Source organism: Gadus macrocephalus, chromosome 9, assembly GCF_031168955.1.
Source record: "Gadus macrocephalus chromosome 9, ASM3116895v1".
Lineage (NCBI taxonomy): Eukaryota > Metazoa > Chordata > Actinopteri > Gadiformes > Gadidae > Gadus > Gadus macrocephalus.
In genome coordinates, this window is record NC_082390.1 from 21,638,965 (window position 1) to 21,658,004 (window position 19,040).

Below are 19,040 nucleotides of genomic sequence, written 5' to 3' on the forward strand. Positions count from 1 at the left end.
TGCTTCGTTTTATGTGTAGGGACCCTAGTCATGCTACTGCAGAGGTTTGGTGCTATTTAGTGGTTCAAAAATGCGGATTTAGAAGCGAAACACTATGCCCCAAGTCAACAACATGGACGCCAAACATTGCGCCCGGCAAACTATAATACTCGATTTTCAATGAAAAAGGTATCTGGGAGGCTTATTTGATGGGTTTTAATGCCAAAACAAAGATCCTGGGTTCAATTTGCGCCGGAATTACACTTTAACGGCCTATTTTTCGAAATGTGAAATGGACCGTATCATCATTTGATGATATGAAATTATTAGAGTGGTGGACCATTGGTGACCATCAGAAGTCTCGTGTCGGTGGCGTGCAAACGTCTCAGTCATCTGGCGGTGAGCTGATGAAACTGCTCTGCTGCCCCCTATCTTCTCAACGGACCCTATTACATGTTGCAACGCATTATATGTTCAATGTATTCAACATAATATGTACACCTATAGGCGTGATAGTACATTGTAATCTGTAATGCATTTTACACAAATAATAATCAGTACACGTAAACTGACTGTGTGAGGCTCCAGGTGACACTCACAACAGGAGGTGAGTCAGAGCTGAGATACTGGGTAGACGAGGGGTCGTAGGGCTCATAGGAGGTGGTGGTAGTAATATAATAGGAGCAGGGCCTAGCAGGTGTCATAATAACATGTCATATTTAGCATACATTTGTCGTATTGCCTTACAACCTATAGTCTTTTGTGAATAATGTGAATTCACTGGCATGTTATTTACTGTAAACAGGGGCTTGAGTTGTGTTGTCATGTTGTTATCAACAGGTGAAGAGTTGTGTTATCATGTTGTTATCAAAAGGTGCTTGAGTTGTGTTGTCATGTTGTTATCAATAGGTGCTTTTTGTGTGCATTTATGAACCTGAATTATGTGATTTGGTGATTCAGTTTTAAAATGTAATCTAGATTCAATCAGATTAGAGTAGATTAATTAAACAGAAACCTTTTATAATATGTTCCTACCAATAAGGTTTCCATGACAACCTTTAGTGGAAAGACAACCACATGAGGCACATTGTAAATATATATAACTAACATATATTTTAGTTATATATATTTAGTCTTCCTCTTAATGTAGGTCTAATATAATTTATATTTATATATAAATATAACTAATATTAGACCTACATTAAGAAGAGTCTTCCTCTTAATGTAGGTCTAATATAAGTTATATTTATATATAAATATAACTAATATTAGACCTACATTAAGAGGAAGACTCCTCATTGGCTTTGGTTGTTAAAAAGTTTTAGATATTGTCTCATCTCTCATTTTCTTCCGCTTATCCGGGGTCGGGTCGCGGGGGGAGCAGCTCAAGCAGGGGGCCCCAGACTTCCCTTTCCCGGGCCACATTGACCAACTCTGACGGGGGGATCCCGAGGCGTTCCCAGGCCAGTGTTGAGATATAATCTCTCCACCTAGTCCTGGGTCTTCCCCGAGGTCTCCTCCCCACTGGACGTGCCTGAAACACCTCCCAAGGAAGGCGCCCAGTGGGCATCCTTACCAGATGCCCGAACCACCTCAGCTGACTCCTTTCTAAGTAAAGGAGCAGCGGCTCTAATCCGAGTTCCTCACGGATGGCTGAGCTTCTCACCCTATCCCTAAGGGAGACGCCAACCACCCTTCTGAGAAAACTCATCTCGGCCGCTTGTACCCGCGATCTCGTCCTTTCGGTCATCACCCAGCCCTCATGACCATAGGTGAGGATAGGAACGAAGATCGACCGGTAGATCGAGAGCTTTGCCTTGCGGCTCAGCTCTCTTTTCGTCACAACGGTGCGGTAAAGCGAACGCAATACCGCCCCCGCTGCTCCGATTCTCCGGCCAATCTCACGTTCCATAGTACCCTCACTCGCGAACAAGACCCCGAGGTACTTGAACTCCTTAACTTGGGCTAAGGACTCATTTCCTACCCGGAGTAAGCAATCCATCGGTTTCCTGCTAAGAGTCATGGCCTCAGATTTAGCGGTGCTGATCCTCATCCCAGCCGCTTCACACTCGGCCGCCAGCCGATCCAGTGAGTGCTGAAGGTCACAGGCCGATGATCCCATGAGGACCACATCATCTGCAAAAAGCAGTGACGAGATCCTCAGACCACCGAACTGCAACCCCTCCCCACCACGACTACGCCTCGATATCCTGTCCATGTATATCACAAACAGGATTGGTGACAAGGCGCAGCCCTGGCGGAGCCCAGCACCCACCGAGAACGAAACTGACTGGCTGCCGAGGACGCGAACACAGCACTCGCTTTGGGAGTACAGGGATTGGATGGCCCTGAGGATAGACCCCCTTACCCCATACTCCCGCAGCACCTCCCACAGTTTCTCCCGGGGGACCCGGTCATACGCCTTCTCCAGATCCACAAAACACATGTAGACCGGATGGGCATACTCCCAGGCCCCCTCCAGGATCCTTGCGAGAGTGAAGAGCTGGTCCGTAGTTCCACGTCCGGGGCGAAAACCGCATTGTTCCTCTTCAATCTGAGGTTCGACGATCGGCCGAACCCTCCTTTCCAGTACCTTGGAGTAGACTTTACCAGGGAGGCTGAGAAGTGTGATACCCCGGTAATTGGCACACACTCTCTGGTCCCCCTTTTTGAACAAGGGAACCACCACCCCGGTTTGCCACTCCTTTGGCACTGTACCCGACTCCCACGCGAGTCGGGTACGATATTGTTATATTTATTATATTATTTATCTGAGTGGAAGTTTTTCTTTGACTGCCCGGCTGGTGGCAGAGTGGTTCCTCATAAACATAACTCTACTTTACTCCTTTGTTGCCCTGTATCTCTGCATGGTAACGCTATGCAAACCAACCACCGTTTGACTGTTAAGTCCGGTGTTTATCTAATGGGCAGACTTTATCAGGCCCCAGGTGGCTCTTCTGACTGGTAATTCTTCAGTTCCCACGCCCAAATGAAAAGGGATCTTGTAAAACACTGGGAAGGTCGCTGGTGGAATGTGGTTTGTTTATAAATAGTTCTGCTGTGCTACTCCCCCTCTTCTCCGGGTCCCAGAAGTAAACTCACTTCCTGATGCACTCATTCTACTGTCTGGCTGTTTGCCAAGAAAAATGTGTTCATTACCTTTCTTTAGTGATATCTCATGGGCCTCAACCAGCAGACTAACAGCAGTTAAGCTGTGGCTGTGGCTGTGGTGCGGAAGGAAGCAGAAGTTGGCAGCTGTGTAAGGTTCCCTATAGATAGAGCCTTCACCTCCTCACATTGGACTGCTTACGGACACGATAGTAAGACCCTTCACCTCCTCACATTGGATTGCTTACGGCCACTATAGTAAGACCCTTCACCTCCTCACATTGGACTCTTGTCATGGCCAGCTTCCCCACACACGGTGAGTACAAGGAAGACTTTACCAGCCGGACTTCATGACTTCATGTTTTGTGTTTGTTTTTTCATCATGTTTCTCAGCATAGAACACCTCAACAGGTCTATGACGGTTCTTCGAAACCTTTCTAGAAGGTTTTCTTTCTCAACAAACTGGGATTGGGATTTCTTCACTGCATGTTAGTGCTCAGTGGGGTATGTAAAAGGCTTGGCCTGCTGAAACCTCTAGGATTGAACTTGTGAAAAATAGCTGCAAAAATAGTAATGTGTTAAAGGTCCCATGACATGAAAATCTCACTTTATGAGGTTTTCTAACATAAATATGAGTTCCCCTAGCCTGCCTATGGTCCCCCAGTGGCTAAAACTTGCGTTTGGTGTAAAACGAGCACTAGCTGTTCTGCTCGCCTTTGAAAAAACGGAGGCTCAAGCGCGCTGATTTGGAATGTCTTTATTTAGGACGTCATAAAGCATCTAAGCTCCTCCCCTTACTCTGCCTGGCCCGCCCAGAGACGTTGGCCCGCCAATGAGACCGTGCGAGCGCCACATGTGTGTGTGTGAATACACACACTGTAACGCAAGTGTTTCTTGTCGGTTCTTTGACGTCTCTTGTATTTCCACAACGAGACTGTCGTGGGGGTTATCTGAGCCATGGTTGAGAAGGAATTGGGGGAAAGGAACTTTGGCTTTGACTCGCTGAAGTACATGAACTGCGACATGCCGCCGGTTGCCGCGAGGCACCATCGCCCGGCAGCGGGCAGCCGGCAGCAGGCAGCCGGCAGCAGGCAGCGTGCGGTTCAGTCTTGATGTGAAAGTGGAACAACCAGAGACGTCGCAGAACCCGACAAAGTCGTTTGTGATTCATAATATCGTCTGGAGGCGCACACAGCTTTTGGCCGTGATAATAAGTATTATATGATATAGATATCTATGTATTATATGATATTATTTAGTTATAGAGCTCCAGGACTGTAACGCAAGTGTTGTACACTTCCTTGTTATTTGGATAACCGTTCTGCTTTTGGTGTTATGGCGCATAACACGTCGGACTCTCGTCTCTGGTATTTCTACAACGAGACTCGTAGTGGGGGTTATCTCAGCCAAGGTTGAGAATGAATTGGGGGGAAGTAACTTTGGCTTTGACTCCCTCAAGAACATGAACCACGACATGGAGGAGAAAGGGATTGTTGGCGGCGAATGTCTCCCGCTTGAGCCCCGCTGAGGAACCACCGCCGGAGGCGGAGGTGCCTAAGCGCTGCCCGGCAACAATCCTTCTCCTTGTCGCGGTTCAGTCTACTTCACATTGATGTGGACATTGAAGAACCAGGAACGTCTAAGAAACCAACGAGGTCGTTTGAGATTCATAATATCGGCTCACATAGCTTTTGGCCGTGATTATATGTATCATATGATATAGATATCTATGTAGGCTATATGATAATATTTAGATATAGAGCTCCAGGACTCCCGTGTGTTCTAGAATATTTTTACAGATTTACAGAACACGGCTAATGGCTGTGTGCTCCTCGCCATTGCGATACATCCACTGTAAACAGAGCGCATGGTACCGTGGCTGCAAGCTGCTCAGGTCCACACCCCCACCCTCCTCCTTGACCCGCCTCGCTCCTCCTCATTTGCATTATAGCTACAGACACCAAAACAGCGGGTTTGGGGGAAGCTCAATGTGCGACTGGCTCGGAGTGGCTGTAACTCTGCACCACGGCTGAATTTCGGGAACGTCTTTGAATACTGTGTTAGTTGCCCACTAATACCTATATTAAAGAATACATAAAATAGCATGTCATGGGACCTTTAATGTCTTTGGTAATTTGCGAATGGTAACAGTTTCTGGTTTTTGAAATAGCAACAAGCATCATACCCTAGATATGTTTTCCATGGACAGACTCTCATCAACCCCTGTTTACAGTACACTGATGATATTAATAGAAGATCTGTTAACAGCTGCTGTTCACCGCCCCTGAACAATTCATTAAAACAATCCTAAAGATTCAAACCAGGGGAGAAATAGAGTTACACTTTTGTTTCAGAATCAAACCACACATACAGAGAAGTAGTCATAGCTAGTAGTTAGTTAGTAGTTAGTTAGTTAGATAGTTAACAGTCCTGCTTCAGGACTGTTAACTGGCCTTGGGAAGTCAGGCAGCACATTCACTGCGGTTCGATCACAACATCTTGATGATGAATATATTAATGATATATTATATAATATATATATTATACATATTTGATTGAGTCTGGATTGCCATGGTGATCTCAACACCCCTAAAATAGAACAGGGAATAAGAAGGGCAGGCCTTCAAGACAACAACAACTGCATCACACACACACACACACACACACACACACACACACACACACACACACACACACACACACACACACACACACACACACACACACACACACCAGAAGATTAGCACTTGGGCAGAGGACACCATTGAATTCCTTAACACAGAGCAGTCAGAGCTTTGAAGAGGCTCCACTCTAGTCTAGCGGTTTCCACAGAGTGAGGGTTAAGTGCAGACTTGGAGAACAGTGAGCGACAGAGGAAGTCTCAGCGTTGATCAACAAAGGACCTGTGGTTCAGTTGGTACTGGGGGGGGGGGGGGTTAGATTTGATGATCTTGCCCTGGTTACTGTGGAAGGTAAGAGACTAGATACCATCACTTCCTGTTACTCAACCAGTTGTGTAGACCAGGCTGTACCATAAATATACATGTTCATGGCTTTAGTTATACATTTCTTCGTGGTCCGCTACTTGATGTATCTGCATTCATACTTGCGCAGCCATCATGTTCATTCACGTTCAGCTATCACATTTGTTCAATATTATAACTTTATCAAGTAAATCTAAACAAAACTTAAAGCTGCAGTGAAAACCAGTAGCCTGTGTGTGTGTGTGTGTGTGTGTGTGTGTGTGTGTGTGTGTGTGTGTGTGTGTGTGTGTGTGTGTGTGTGTGTGTGTGTGTGTGTGTGTGTGTGTGTGTGTGTGTGTGTGTGTATGTGTATGTGTGTGCTTGCGTGCGTGTTTCGTTAGAATGCATAGTGTGTCAGTGAGCTGAGCATACTGTGCCTCAAAGGCCTGCTAGGAGCGCAGGAACTAGAAATTGGAGTATGGACCATGGAGCATGTGTCAGGGTCCATGGAACATGGACCATGGAGCATGTGTCAGGGACCATGGAACATGTTTCAGGGGTGCAGCGGCACATGTTGACAGCATCATCTGTGGGGCAGAGTTGTTGTTGTGGCTTCTCAAGTGGCTGAGAATCTGTGCCACTTGACACCAAATATGCTGGATATGTTTGTCCACAAAAGGTTTACCAACATAGGGTTACAGCCGCGTCATGCAACAGGCTTACAGCCAGTGACGTGTCTGTCGTGTTATTATTATAATGAGGATCGTACAACAACGTAATCGGAGTCTGTCTTTATTAGCAACTCTGTATAGCAGTCGTAGACTAGTGTGCATGCAAGACTCCAGCTAACCCGACCTGGTAACGACGTTACTACAAAATAAAGGCATTCCTTTCACTATTATTCCGTAATACCACATCTCTCTTTCTTTGAGAACAAAGTGTGGACTACCTTTGTCTCTGCAGGTATTAAGGGGTTTATTCGGCCCTTTTGCTCGAAGATCTGTCCCTGATCTGTCCCTGTTTCAAGCATGCAAAATATGAATAAAATAACTTACACATTACCATACTGTGAACTATTACTTTAGCAGGCTGTGTTCTCAAAATGTAAACTCTCAGGTTTCAGGTAAATGTAAACAGTAAAGTAGAACAATTTAACAATCACATTTCACTCTCTTTTTATTTCATTTTTTTACTGTAGAAAACAATTCAATAAATCACCAATCAAGTCTCTGCGGCTTTCTAACCTCTCTCCCACACCTGGTCCGCACAGTCTCTGTGGTGGGGCCCTCTCTGCTGGGTGATGTTGTCACTGGTGGAGCTGGCTCTGGTGCAGGTGATCCTCTCCCGACCGGTTGCTCATCAGCGTCGACTACCCCACTGTTGGTCTGCAGTGGCACCAATTGATGCCGGTTCCTCCTCAGTGTGCCCTGAGCACCTGGACGATATAAGAGCGAGGGGTGCTGTGTGTAGATAGCACTGTGCCCTGGACTCGTTCATCAGTGATCCACACATCCTCCCCAGGTACGAGTGGCTCCAGGTTTCTCGCTCTGTGTCTCTTGTCGAAGGATCTTGCGTCGTTCCTCCTCTTTTACCTTTCTTTGGCCTCCAGCACATTGTAGTCAGGCAAAACTGGATTCAGCAGGGTTGGAAGGGCAGGAACTGTAGTGCGGAGGCGGCGCCCCATCAACAGCTCGTCTGGGCTATAGCCGTTCTGTAGAGGGGTTGCTCTGTAGGCCAGCAATGCAAGATATGGGTCTGATGCCTTTGTTAGCAGGTTTTTCACGGTATGTACAGCACGTTCTGCCTCCCCTCTGAGGAAACTTGGGGCTGCTCCTGATGTGCACAGAGCCATACTCAGCTGCAAAGGCTTTAAAGTGGTTAACTGAGAACTGGGGCCCATTGTCACTTTTAAGAAATTCACAAATTCCATGACAAGAAAACATTTCAGGTGCACCACCACATCTGTGGACCTTGTGGGTGACAGCAGCGCAACTTCCACATACCTTGAGAAATAATCTACGACCAGTAGATAGGTCTTGCCTTTCAGCGTGAAAAGGTCAGCTCCCAAGGTTGGCCAAGGCCTGTCTGGCAACTCTGTTGGCATCAGCGGCTCTTTGACGTTCCTTCTCTCTTGAATGCAGGTCCTACATTTCAGCATCATGTCATTCAGCTGGCTGCTGAGTCCTGGCCACCATATGGTCTGTTTGGCCCGGCCCCTGCACTTTGTCACCCCCAGGTGTCCCTCATGCAGCCTCTGCAGCACATCACCTTGTAAGGCCGATGGGATGACGAGCTGCGTGCCCCGCAGCAGCAGTCCATCGTGCACAGTCAGCACTGCTCTATCAGCCCAGTAATGTCTCAGCACTCCCTGCAGTTGGCTTTTGTCAGGCCAGCCGTCTGTGCAGTACTCCGTCACTGCAGAGCATGTGCTGTCTGCCTTCAGGTGGTCACGTAGGCTGCAAAGATAATCTCCAATGACAGGAATGTTGCTGATGACAGTCTACATACATGTTGGTGACCTCTAGTAGGCTTGTATCCGTGTGTGCTCTTGCGGCTCTCAGAGGAGCAAGAGATAAGGTGTCGGCCGTCGACAGGCTTTTGCCAGGGACATGATTGACTGTATAGTTGTACCTCATGAGTCTCATCCTAAATCTTTGGATTCTTGGTGGGAGGTCATCCAAAGCTTTCCCTCCCAGCAGACTCACCAACGGCTTATGGTCAGTTTCCAGCTCGAATGGTCTTCCCAGGATGATATGCTATGCCGAAGGCTAGACGGTTAAAATAGTAGCGCACAAAAGGCGTGATGAAGGTGGTGTATTTGGCAGACTCTTTTGTCAATGGTACTTGCCAAAAGCCCATGTTGGCATCTAATTTGCTGAATACTGTTGCGCCAGCTGGCATGCCCAGAGTTTGTTCGACAGAAGGCAGGATAAACTTTTCTCTACATATTGATTCATTCATTTTTGTGAAATCCACATAAATGCGAACATTCCTTGCTTTTTTCGGCACCACCACCATCCCGGCACACCAATCAGTCGGCTCCTCAATCTTGGTGATTACGCCCATCTTCTCCATACAGTCTATCTCCTCCTTCACCTTTCCCATAAGCTGTAGAGGTACTCTGCGTGGTGTGTGGAGAGAGAAGGGCACAGCCTTTTCTATGGCAGGCCTTCCCAACAGTGCAGTGTGCAGGTCCTTTACAACATAAATGACCTCTATGGCTGTCTTTTTGCCTCTGCGCAGCGTTTCTCTGGCTACACCTAGGACAGAGAGTACATTGCCACCTGGTCCAAACAAAGGGCGTGTCGACACTGCCAGTTGCTTCACATCATGCCCCCCTGTAATGTCATGGTACACCTCGGCTGGCAGGGCGGTGACATCAGCACCAGTGTCTATTTTAAAGCACACTTGTTTTTGTCTCAGTTGTAGCTGAGACACGGGTCTTTTCCAGCATCCACGGCGCCCAGGAAAAAGCTCTCTTCTTCCTCTGTAGTGACATCATTCAGAGATTTAGCACTGTTTCTGCACACCTTGCCATAATGTCCATTTTTGCCACAGTTGTGACACCCAGCATCTTTAGTAGGGCATTCCAATATTCCATGCGAGGGCATTTTTCCACATCTATTACAGGCCTTTGAGCCTGACTGTGGCCATGCAGTAGGTTTATTTTTGCCTGGTGTTTGTGCTTGTGACTGAGGCTTTGAGGGAAATTTGAGTTTTCTGTAGCTTTTAGCATGCACAGCATCGACATTAGAGCACTTGCCAGCCCCGCCATTTTCATTTGTCAAACTGCTGTCATCTTACTTCTTCAGACTGCCTTGTCTTTGTTATAGCAGTTTCAAGGGTTAGGTCTCTGTCTAACTGTAGCTTCTCTGACAATGAGACGTTTCTCAGCCCGACCACTAACCTGTCGCGGATCAGCTCGTTCTGTAACTGTCCATATTTGCAGTGTTCAGCTAGTCCGTATAGAGCAGTGTTTCTCCTGGCAGTTGCACACGCTGATTGAACTCGGCTCTTTCGTAGATTATATCTTCCTCTCATCCGCAGTTAGCGTTGTCCCATTTAGCACATCTTCAGCTTCATCGCCCATGCACTAAAGTTAAACTAACGTTTTCACCTGGTTTTCTTCCGACGTCGCGTTTATGTTGCTTGCAAGCCGAAAGCGGAAGAATCTCCTAATCCAACGTTCCCAATCTTGAGACTTGGTAAAATCGAATGGCTCTGGAGGTTGTATTGTGAACGTAGCAGTTGGTGTAGGTTGCGCCATAGCTGCCAGCTCGTCTCCCATTCATCCGCCAAAACATACACTTTCCTCTTCTTCGTCTTTTACTTTCTCTCTGCTTACAAGCTGCACAGTTCTGACACCATGTCGTGTTATTATTATAATGAGGCTCGTACAACAACGTTATCAGAGTCCGTCTTTATTATCAACTCTGTACAGCAGTCGTAGACTAGTGTGCATGCACGGGACTCCAGATAACCCCGCCCCCGGTACCGCCGTCTTCTTCTTCCTTTAATTTCCGGCAGACTGTATGCCTTTGCGCCACATTGCTGCCATCCACAGGACAAAAATAAAACAAAAAAATAAATAAAACAAAAACAAAATTCCAAACCGCAATCAGTCCATTTTTATCTGTCGAGTGGCTGCCATAAATTCCAGCACAGCTTTTACAATCCCACGCTGGTCCTCGATGGGACCCAGAAGGCTCCTCAGAGTAACGGGTGTTGTGCCCACCGCTGCATACAGCCGTTCCCTCTCCAGTGCGAGTCCTGCACACTCCATCAGGACATGTTCCACTGTTTGGTTTTTGCCACACTCCCCACACAGTCCATCCTCATGTTTCCCAATTTTGTGTAAGTCCCATGCTAGTCCACAATGCCCCAACCTCAGTCTGGTCATCATGACTGTATGCCTCCTTTCTTCAGTACCGCCGTCCATCCGGTTGCTACAAAATAAAGGCATTCCTTACACTATTATTCCATAATACCACAGTGTCCAGACTAGTTTAGTGGGCGTGACCAGACCAGTTTAGTGGGTGTGGCCAGGGACACCATGCAAGTGGAATGCTTCTCAGTAGACAGGGTTAACTCATGTGCATATACAACCTCATCCTATGCTGCAGCTTCCTTTGAATATCCTGCGCTGTTGTTTGATGCTTTTATCTGAAACGTCAATGAGTGCCCTGAGTGCATGGTCCTTTATGGTACCATCTTATCATGGACGGCCTCAATGGGACTAAACCTCTGACCTTGCAGTGTTCTTATGATACATCCATGGTGTATAATGCCTGACATTCCAGCTCCATCAGACCAGCATGGTAACCTTGCTTTGTATTGCTCTGCTTTCATGTTCCTCCAGAATGAAGAGCCCTGAACTGAAGCGTTCCCAGTCTTTACAAACCGCCCCGATGCCCCCGGGCAACGCCCTTCAAACCAGCCAGACGGGTTCCTCCCCAGCCATGCTGTTCTCAGGGCACTTTAATACAGAGCGACTGTACAGTGCAGACCTGCTCTGACAGCGCAGACCTTGAGATCTAGCAATAAGAAAGCAAAAATACGTTGAGAGACGAAGGAGGTCTCAGCCTTAGTCCACACAGGGTCTGTGGTTCACTTGGTACTCAGGGAGAGTTGGGTTTGAAGATCTTGCCCTGGTTACTGTGGAAGGTAAGGGACTAGATACCTTCACTTCCTGTTTGTTCCTCAACCAGTTGTGTAATGATGTCACAACCATGCTGTGGTCCGCTACCTGACGTTTTTGAATTTGTACTGTTTCAGCCATCATGTTCATTCAAGGAAAATGATGCAGGGAAAACTCTGGTCCCAGAGGATGTTATGTTAGCGATGGGGAGGAAACTGCAAAATATGCTTATTATAATAACTACATCATTTTAAAGAAATCTGAACAAAACTGAAAGCTGCAGTGAAAACATGTAGCCTGTGAGTCTGTGTGTGTGTGTGTGTGTGTGTGTGTGTGTGTGTGTGTGTGTGTGTGTGTGTGTGTGTGTGTGTGTGCATGTTATTTGGTTAGATTGCCTAGTGGGTCAGTGAGCTGAGCACACTGTACCGTAAAGACCTCTTAGGAAAGCAGGCACCAGAACATGGAGCATAGAACAAGTGTCAGGAAGGAAGCACATGTACACATGTAGCACATGTAGCAAATGTACCACTTGTAGCATTCATTTGTGGGGCAGAGTTGTTGTGGCTTCTCAAGTGGCTGGGAATCTGTGCCACTTGACACCAAATATGCTGGCTATGCAGCGTGTTTATTCCTGTCTCAGTCTTCAGATGAGGCTAGGCTACCTAGCTCAGCGAGTGAACATGACTCACCATCACCTCCATTATGGATTGTCACTCCATCGGGTTTCAAGGCAGATTAACTCCAAAAAGGATGGCACTCCTTAACAATACACAGATCATGTTATTAGAATTAAACAGAATATTAAAACTAGGTTTTGTTGAATAAACACTGCCATGTCCTATATGTAAATAAGCTGCTATGTATTTAACAAAGTAATCCTTTGAGGGCCCGGCTTGTTTTGAGATGTTTGAGGAAGATTGACCCAGATTTGAATCGACTTCCTGTTAGGCTGAGAGCCACAGTATTTATTCAACTTATCTTTATTGAACCAACGTTACACACTACAATAGTGTGTGTCTGTGTGTGTGTGTGTGTGTGTGTGTGTGTGTGTGTGTGTGTGTGTGTGTGTGTGTGTGTGTGTGTGTGTGTGTGTGTGTGTGTGTGTGTGTGTGTGTGTGTGTGTTTGTGTCTGTGCAGGTATGAAGAGGAATTCAGGGTCTGGTACTTCTAATGTATTGCGTTATTGAATCCCTATCGCCTCACAAATCAGATGTTGGAGGATAATGTTTAATGTGATGGCAGACCAGCTGAGGTCTTGTGAGCTGAGCGTTTCGCTTCACGTTGCCTCATTGTTCAGGAGGCAGGACCTGTGAGAGCGTAGTTGGGGACAACAACCTCTGCCAGCAGCAGCTAACTGTAAAGCGTGTTTAGAGGCTCCATATGGTCACTGTGTTGACTGGCCAGGGCAGACACATTAGAGCCTCTAACTGTTATTGGGTAGAAGGTCCCTCTAGCGGAACAGGAACAAGGCGGGGCTCTGCTGACCTGGTCCCAGGCTCCGCCCCTCTGCCCCAGAGGTTCTGCGAGCAGAAAGTCATTGCTTTGTGACTAAAGTGACCGCAAAGACCATGGAACCTATCATGGTACTATCAAGAAATCTGAATAGCAACAACAACAACGAAATTAATGTGCTGCAACTGGACATAAAATAATGGAAAATAAAGCCTTACGTTATCATGATGATTAAAATGATATTTTAAAGTCTTAATATCAATATAATGTTCATGGTTTGTTTGTTTCTCTTCTCTTTCTGTCTCAGAGATGCTGAAGCTATTCCCAAAGAGCGAGATGGACGAGGGCCTGCGGCAGCTGGCCGAGAGGGTGTACGCCTGCGCCCTGAAGGAGGAGAACAACCGGGACGCCCTGGCCCTGTTCACCGTCCCCGAGGACTGCCCCATCGGCCTGCAGGAGGAGCGCGAGAGGGAGATGCAGAAGGGCCTGAAGGAGCAGCGGTCCGAGGATTCGGCCAGGAGGTCTGGACTGGGAATAAGACCTTAACTACTGACACACCGGGGATAAGACCTTAACTACTGACACACCGGGGATAAGACCTTAACTACTGACACACCGGGGATAAGACCTTAACTACTGACACACCGGGGATAAGACCTTAACTACTGACACACCGGGGATAAGACCTTAACTACTGACACACCGGGGATAAGACCTTAACTACTGACACACCGGGGATAAGACCTTAACTACTGACACACCGGGGATAAGACCTTAACTACTGACACACCGGGGATAAGACCTTAAAGGTTGGGTATGGGATTTGCGAAACACCAGCAGATTTTGAAAATACACAACTCAAATGGTCTCCTTCAACGCTGACTCTGACTCCACCCATTCCAAGTACCTGGACGCGCAATCATGCACGAGCGCGAACACAGATGCGCGAGAGCGAGCCAGGCTAGCGTAGGGTTTTCCTTCTCTTTGCTGGTGGTGGTGTTGGTGGTGGGGATGGTGGCGTCTTGTCTGCCATGGAAATTGTCTTCTACTGCTAGGTCCAAATGTGGATTAACTAGTTCCAGTAGCTACCGCAGGATAACAACAAACAGGAGCTTGCTCTGGGTCACGAGCTCTGGGTCACGAGTAATGCACAAAGGGGTCGCGCGCGGGGCGCGGGGGAGGGGGAGTGCAGTACGACCGTTTGATTGACGTACTTACTGTCCAATGCAACTCGGTGGCTCTGGAAATCATTGGCTGGAGTTTTTCGAGCCCTGCCCGTTCCACAGATGATTGACTTGTTTAATTTTCATGTCAGTACTTCTGACTCAGTGGCTGTAAGTGGGTTATGTTAAGGATTTCAAGTAATTTTGCAAAAATTGCCAAAAAAGCGAATTCCATACCCAACCTTTAACTAATGCCACACCGGGGATAAGACCTTAACTACTGACACACCGGGGATAAGGCCTTAACTACTGACACACTGGGGATAAGACCTTAACTACTGACACACCGGGGATAAGACCTTAACTACTGACACACCGGGGATAAGACCTTAACGACACACCAAGGTGTACGAACACAGGGTTACATCCTTGTCACACAACATGTCCAGAAGTGTTAAGTGGGCGTGGCCAGGGACACCATGCAGTTGGAATGCTTCTCAGTAGACAGGGACCCCAATGTACTTATACAACCTCATCCTATGCTGCAGCTTCCTTTGAATATCCTGCGCTATTGTTTGATTTCCTTTATCTGAAACGTCAATGAGTGCCATCAATGCAGGGTCCTTTATGGTACCATCTTATCATGGACGGCCGCACTGGGACTAAACCCCTGACCTTGCAGCGTTCTTATGATACATCCATGGTGTATAATGACAATCCAGCTCCATCAGACCAGCATGGTAACCTTCCTTTGTATTGCTCTGCTCTCATGTTCCTCCAGAATGAAGAGCTTTAAGATGAAGCGTTCTCAGTCTCTGTTCTTACAATCGGAGCCGCACCTCCCCGGCCCGGCCACTGGCCAGGCCCCGCCCCAAGAGGACCTCCCAGACTACCAGAGAGTGACCATCAGTGGGGATTACTGTGCGGGGGTAAACTGGAACTCTATACTATACTATCATACTATAATACTAAGCATACTAAGAGTACCGAGCTCAGGGGACACAGGTCAGCTGAGTACCGAGCTCAGGGGTCAGGGGTCAGCTGAGTACCGAGCTCAGGGGTCACAGGCCAGCTGAATACGGAACTCAGGGTTCAGAGATCAGCTGAGTACCGAGCTCAGGGGTCAAAGATCAGCTGAGTACCGAGCTCAGGGGCCAGAGGTCAGCTGAGCCAGGGTCATGCTCTTTGACACGCTGGGCCCAGAGGCAATCCCATGGATTGTCTCCAAAAAGGCTCCGTCTTTGTGTGTAGGTGTTTGAGACATGTTCTAAAAGTGTTGTGGTCCACCCTGGTCCAGATCACGGTGGAGGACTATGAGCAGGCCTCCAAAAGCCTGCTGAAAGCTCTCCAGATCAGGGAGAAGTACTCCAGGCTGGCCTTCCACCGCTTCTCACGGACCACAGCGCACTTCCTCCGTAGCGCAGAGGACCGCACCTGGAGCCAGGAGGACGAGGTCCTGCCAGGTGGGGTGTGTGTTTGTGCATGTGTGCATGTGGGTGGTTTTGTGTGTGTGTGTGTGTGTGTGTGTGTGTGTGTGTGTGTGTGTGTGTGTGTGTGTGTGTGTGTGTGTGTGTATGTGTGTGTGTGTGTGTGTGTGTGGAGTAATCAGGAAGGCATCCTTTCATACGATTTCACCTGGGGAAGATCTTTGGAGGAATAGCTTTGGGCGGAGATATCAGAGGTGGGGGAGTACACACCCATCATGGCCCCCAGCACATCCTTCCTTTAAGCTTGCACCCATGGTTGGGTATGAACGTTATAATGAGTAATATTCTGTATGAACTGCACTGTGCGTTAAATTCTATGAGCTTGACACTCTTGATCGCAAACATCACCTCTAACCTTTCCCCATACGGAGCTTTGTGTTTCCTGCATTGTTATTTTAGTGAGTGGGATAAAATGGCAAAGCTTACTCTGTTGAAGATAACAGACGACATGCTGTTTAAAATAAAAAGAGGAGGATTTGGGGTCACATGCACTTTAAGGGGGGATTCCGTCTGCCTCTAAACTCTAACGCTGCGTTTGAGCAGACGTCAGCCCCTGCCCGGGGCCGGGCCAGGACCCCTACTCCCTGGAGGACCTCCCAGAGGACCTGGGCTACCTGCTGCAGATGACGGACGGCATCGTGCGTGTGTACAGCAGCCCAGAGACCCTGGAGCAGCAGCAGCCCCGGGACCTCCCCTACCCCGACCTGGAGACCTTCTCTGTGGACATGGGCCAGGTCCTCGCCATGATCGTGGACGGACCCACGTAAGGAAAACTCAAACGTTCTAGAAGAGATGAGGAGAACTCAAACGTTCTAGAAGAGATGAGGAGGAGAACCCATACGTTATAGAGGAGATGAGGAGAACCCATACGTTATAGAGGAGATGAGGATAACACATACGATATAGAGGAGAAGAGGAGAACCCATACGTTATAGAGGAGAAGAGGGGAGAACCCATACGTTATAGAGGAGATGAGGAGAACCCATACGTTATAGAGGAGATGAGGAGAACCCATACGTTATAGAGGAGAAGAGGGGAGAACCCATACGTTATAGAGGAGAAGAGGGGAGAACCCATACATTATAGTTGGAGAAGAGGAGGAGAACCCATATGTTATAGAGGAGATGAGGAGGAGAACCCATACGTTATAGAGGAGATGAGGAGAACCCATACGTTATAGAGGAGAAGAGGGGAGAACCCATACGTTATAGAGGAGAAGAGGGGAGAACCCATACGTTATAGAGGAGATGAGGAGAACCCATACGATATCGAGGAAAAGAGGAGATACGTTATAGAGGAGAACACATACGATATAGAGGAGAAGAGGAGGAGAACCTATACGTTATAGAGGAGATGAGGAGGAGAACCCATACGTTATAGAGGAGATGAGGAGGAGAACCCATACGTTATAAAGGAGATGAGGAGGAGAACCCATACGTTATAGAGGAGATGAGGAGATACGTTATAGAGGAGATGAGGAGGAGAACCCATGCGTTATAGAGGAGAAGAGGGGAGAACCCATACATTATAGTTGGAGAAGAGGAGGAGAACCCATATGTTATAGAGGAGATGAGGAGGAGAACCCATACGTACGTTATAGAGGAGATGAGGAGAACCCATACGTTATAGAAGAGATGAGGAGAACACATACTTTATAGAGGAGAAGAGGAGAACCCATACGTTATAGAGGAGATGAGGAGAACCCATGCGTTATAGAGGAGATGAGGAGAACACATACGATATAGAGGAGAAGAGGAGAACACATACGTTATAGAGGAGAAGAGGGGAGAACCCATACGTTATAGAGGAGATGAGGAGAACCCATACGTTATAAAGGAGATGAGGAGGAGAACCCATACGTTATAGAGGAGATGAGGAGATACGTTATAGAGGAGATGAGGAGGAGAACCCATGCGTTATAGAGGAGACGAGGAGGAGGAGGAGACAGGGCGTTCCCAGTTCAATCTCCTCACCAGTACATTGGTTCCTTACTGTTACTGTTACTGTTTTCCCTCTACCCGATCTCCAAACCGCCGCCGGGCAGAAAGACCTACTGCCACAGAAGGCTGAACTTCTTGGAGTCTAAGTTCCATCTCCATGAGATGCTGAATGAGATGGCTGAACTGAAGGAGCTGAAGAAGGTCCCACACAGAGACTTTTACAACGTCAGAAAGGTCTGAACCTCCACCACTCCCTGAAACACATACCCACATGAATAGAGCCCAACATCAAACACCCCCTGCTAAATGTTGGCCTGTGAATATCTTATCTTACTAATATATAATAGCAGGCCTGTCAAGTTACTGCACACTTGGTCAAGTGCGCATGTGCCAAGCAGCCTTCAGCTCACACACACACGCACACACTCACGCCCACACACACACACCTCATACACCACATACACGTAGAAAAAACTGCATTTATTTTTCAATATTACCCATCTCTCCTTGAGCATCCCACAATGTCTTGCGATATTGATATCTTTTTAACGGACCCGCCGTTGACAAACTCTCCCAGTAAAGTCGTTCTCTCTATAGACTGTAGAAATGGCGATAAAGGAAGTGAAGAGACACTTTCTCACGTCGACAACGCAACGGCAGGTCGTTTATTTTATCAGATTTCGATCTAATGCGAAATATTTCGGACCATTGAGACGTCGGAACAATGAGGTGTCGGAATTACGGGCAGGCCCCCCGTAGCCTACTACCAGGAATATTACACTGTTGCCGAGACACAGCAAATCCCTCAAAATACAATGCAATACAAGGTTGGTTTTATTTCTAACATTATTCTATCAACACAGACATTTACATCGACCGTCTGGCGTTATAGTGGATTTGCCTCGGGTGTACTGTGGAGTGGGTAAGACTGTTTTATTAGCAGGCTAGTATTGCCGTGCGCTAGACTAGCACGAGCAAACTCTGCAACTAGAAGGACTGAATGAAATGTGTTGAAAACTGTCTCCAATGATAAAGAACACCCAGGCTAACTGGGTATTGGGCCCTTATCCAAAATTCCGAACTACCCCTTTAAGTTAAAGCATTGCGCCGACCGGCATATCAACAAACAAGTCGCGCGATCTCTTAAAGAGACAGCGTCCTATAACGAACAACATATCCTGACATTTGTTCCCTGAAAATCTCCTGAATAATTCTACCGCAGAGGTAGTATTTTCTCCGTAAGAAATGTAAATTACCTTATATGTGAATGAGGAGTAGAAAGTCGCATGATGACGTGATGACACTTCTGC

General features: G+C 47.4%; 1 protein-coding gene across 3 annotated transcripts in view; it reads left to right on the top strand.

Annotated features, from left to right (window-relative positions):
- The first annotated feature begins 3,056 nt into the window (after window positions 1-3,056).
- The window catches only part of ampd3b (adenosine monophosphate deaminase 3b), a 28,570-nt gene continuing 12,586 nt past the window's right edge, over window positions 3,057-19,040 (top strand). The window contains exons 1-7 of one of the 3 annotated variants that reach the window (XM_060061423.1): window positions 3,058-3,403; window positions 11,410-11,714; window positions 13,448-13,661; window positions 15,085-15,232; window positions 15,601-15,766; window positions 16,334-16,553; window positions 17,835-17,964. In XM_060061423.1, coding sequence (XP_059917406.1) covers window positions 13,450-13,661; window positions 15,085-15,232; window positions 15,601-15,766; window positions 16,334-16,553; window positions 17,835-17,964 — 876 coding nt within the window. In that variant the 5' untranslated portion in view covers window positions 3,058-3,403; window positions 11,410-11,714; window positions 13,448-13,449. Of the gene's footprint in view, window positions 3,404-5,815; window positions 6,060-11,409; window positions 11,715-13,447; window positions 13,662-15,084; window positions 15,233-15,600; window positions 15,767-16,333; window positions 16,554-17,834; window positions 17,965-19,040 lie in introns of those variants that run through there. The other 2 variants (XM_060061421.1, XM_060061422.1) reach the window with 2 other exon arrangements.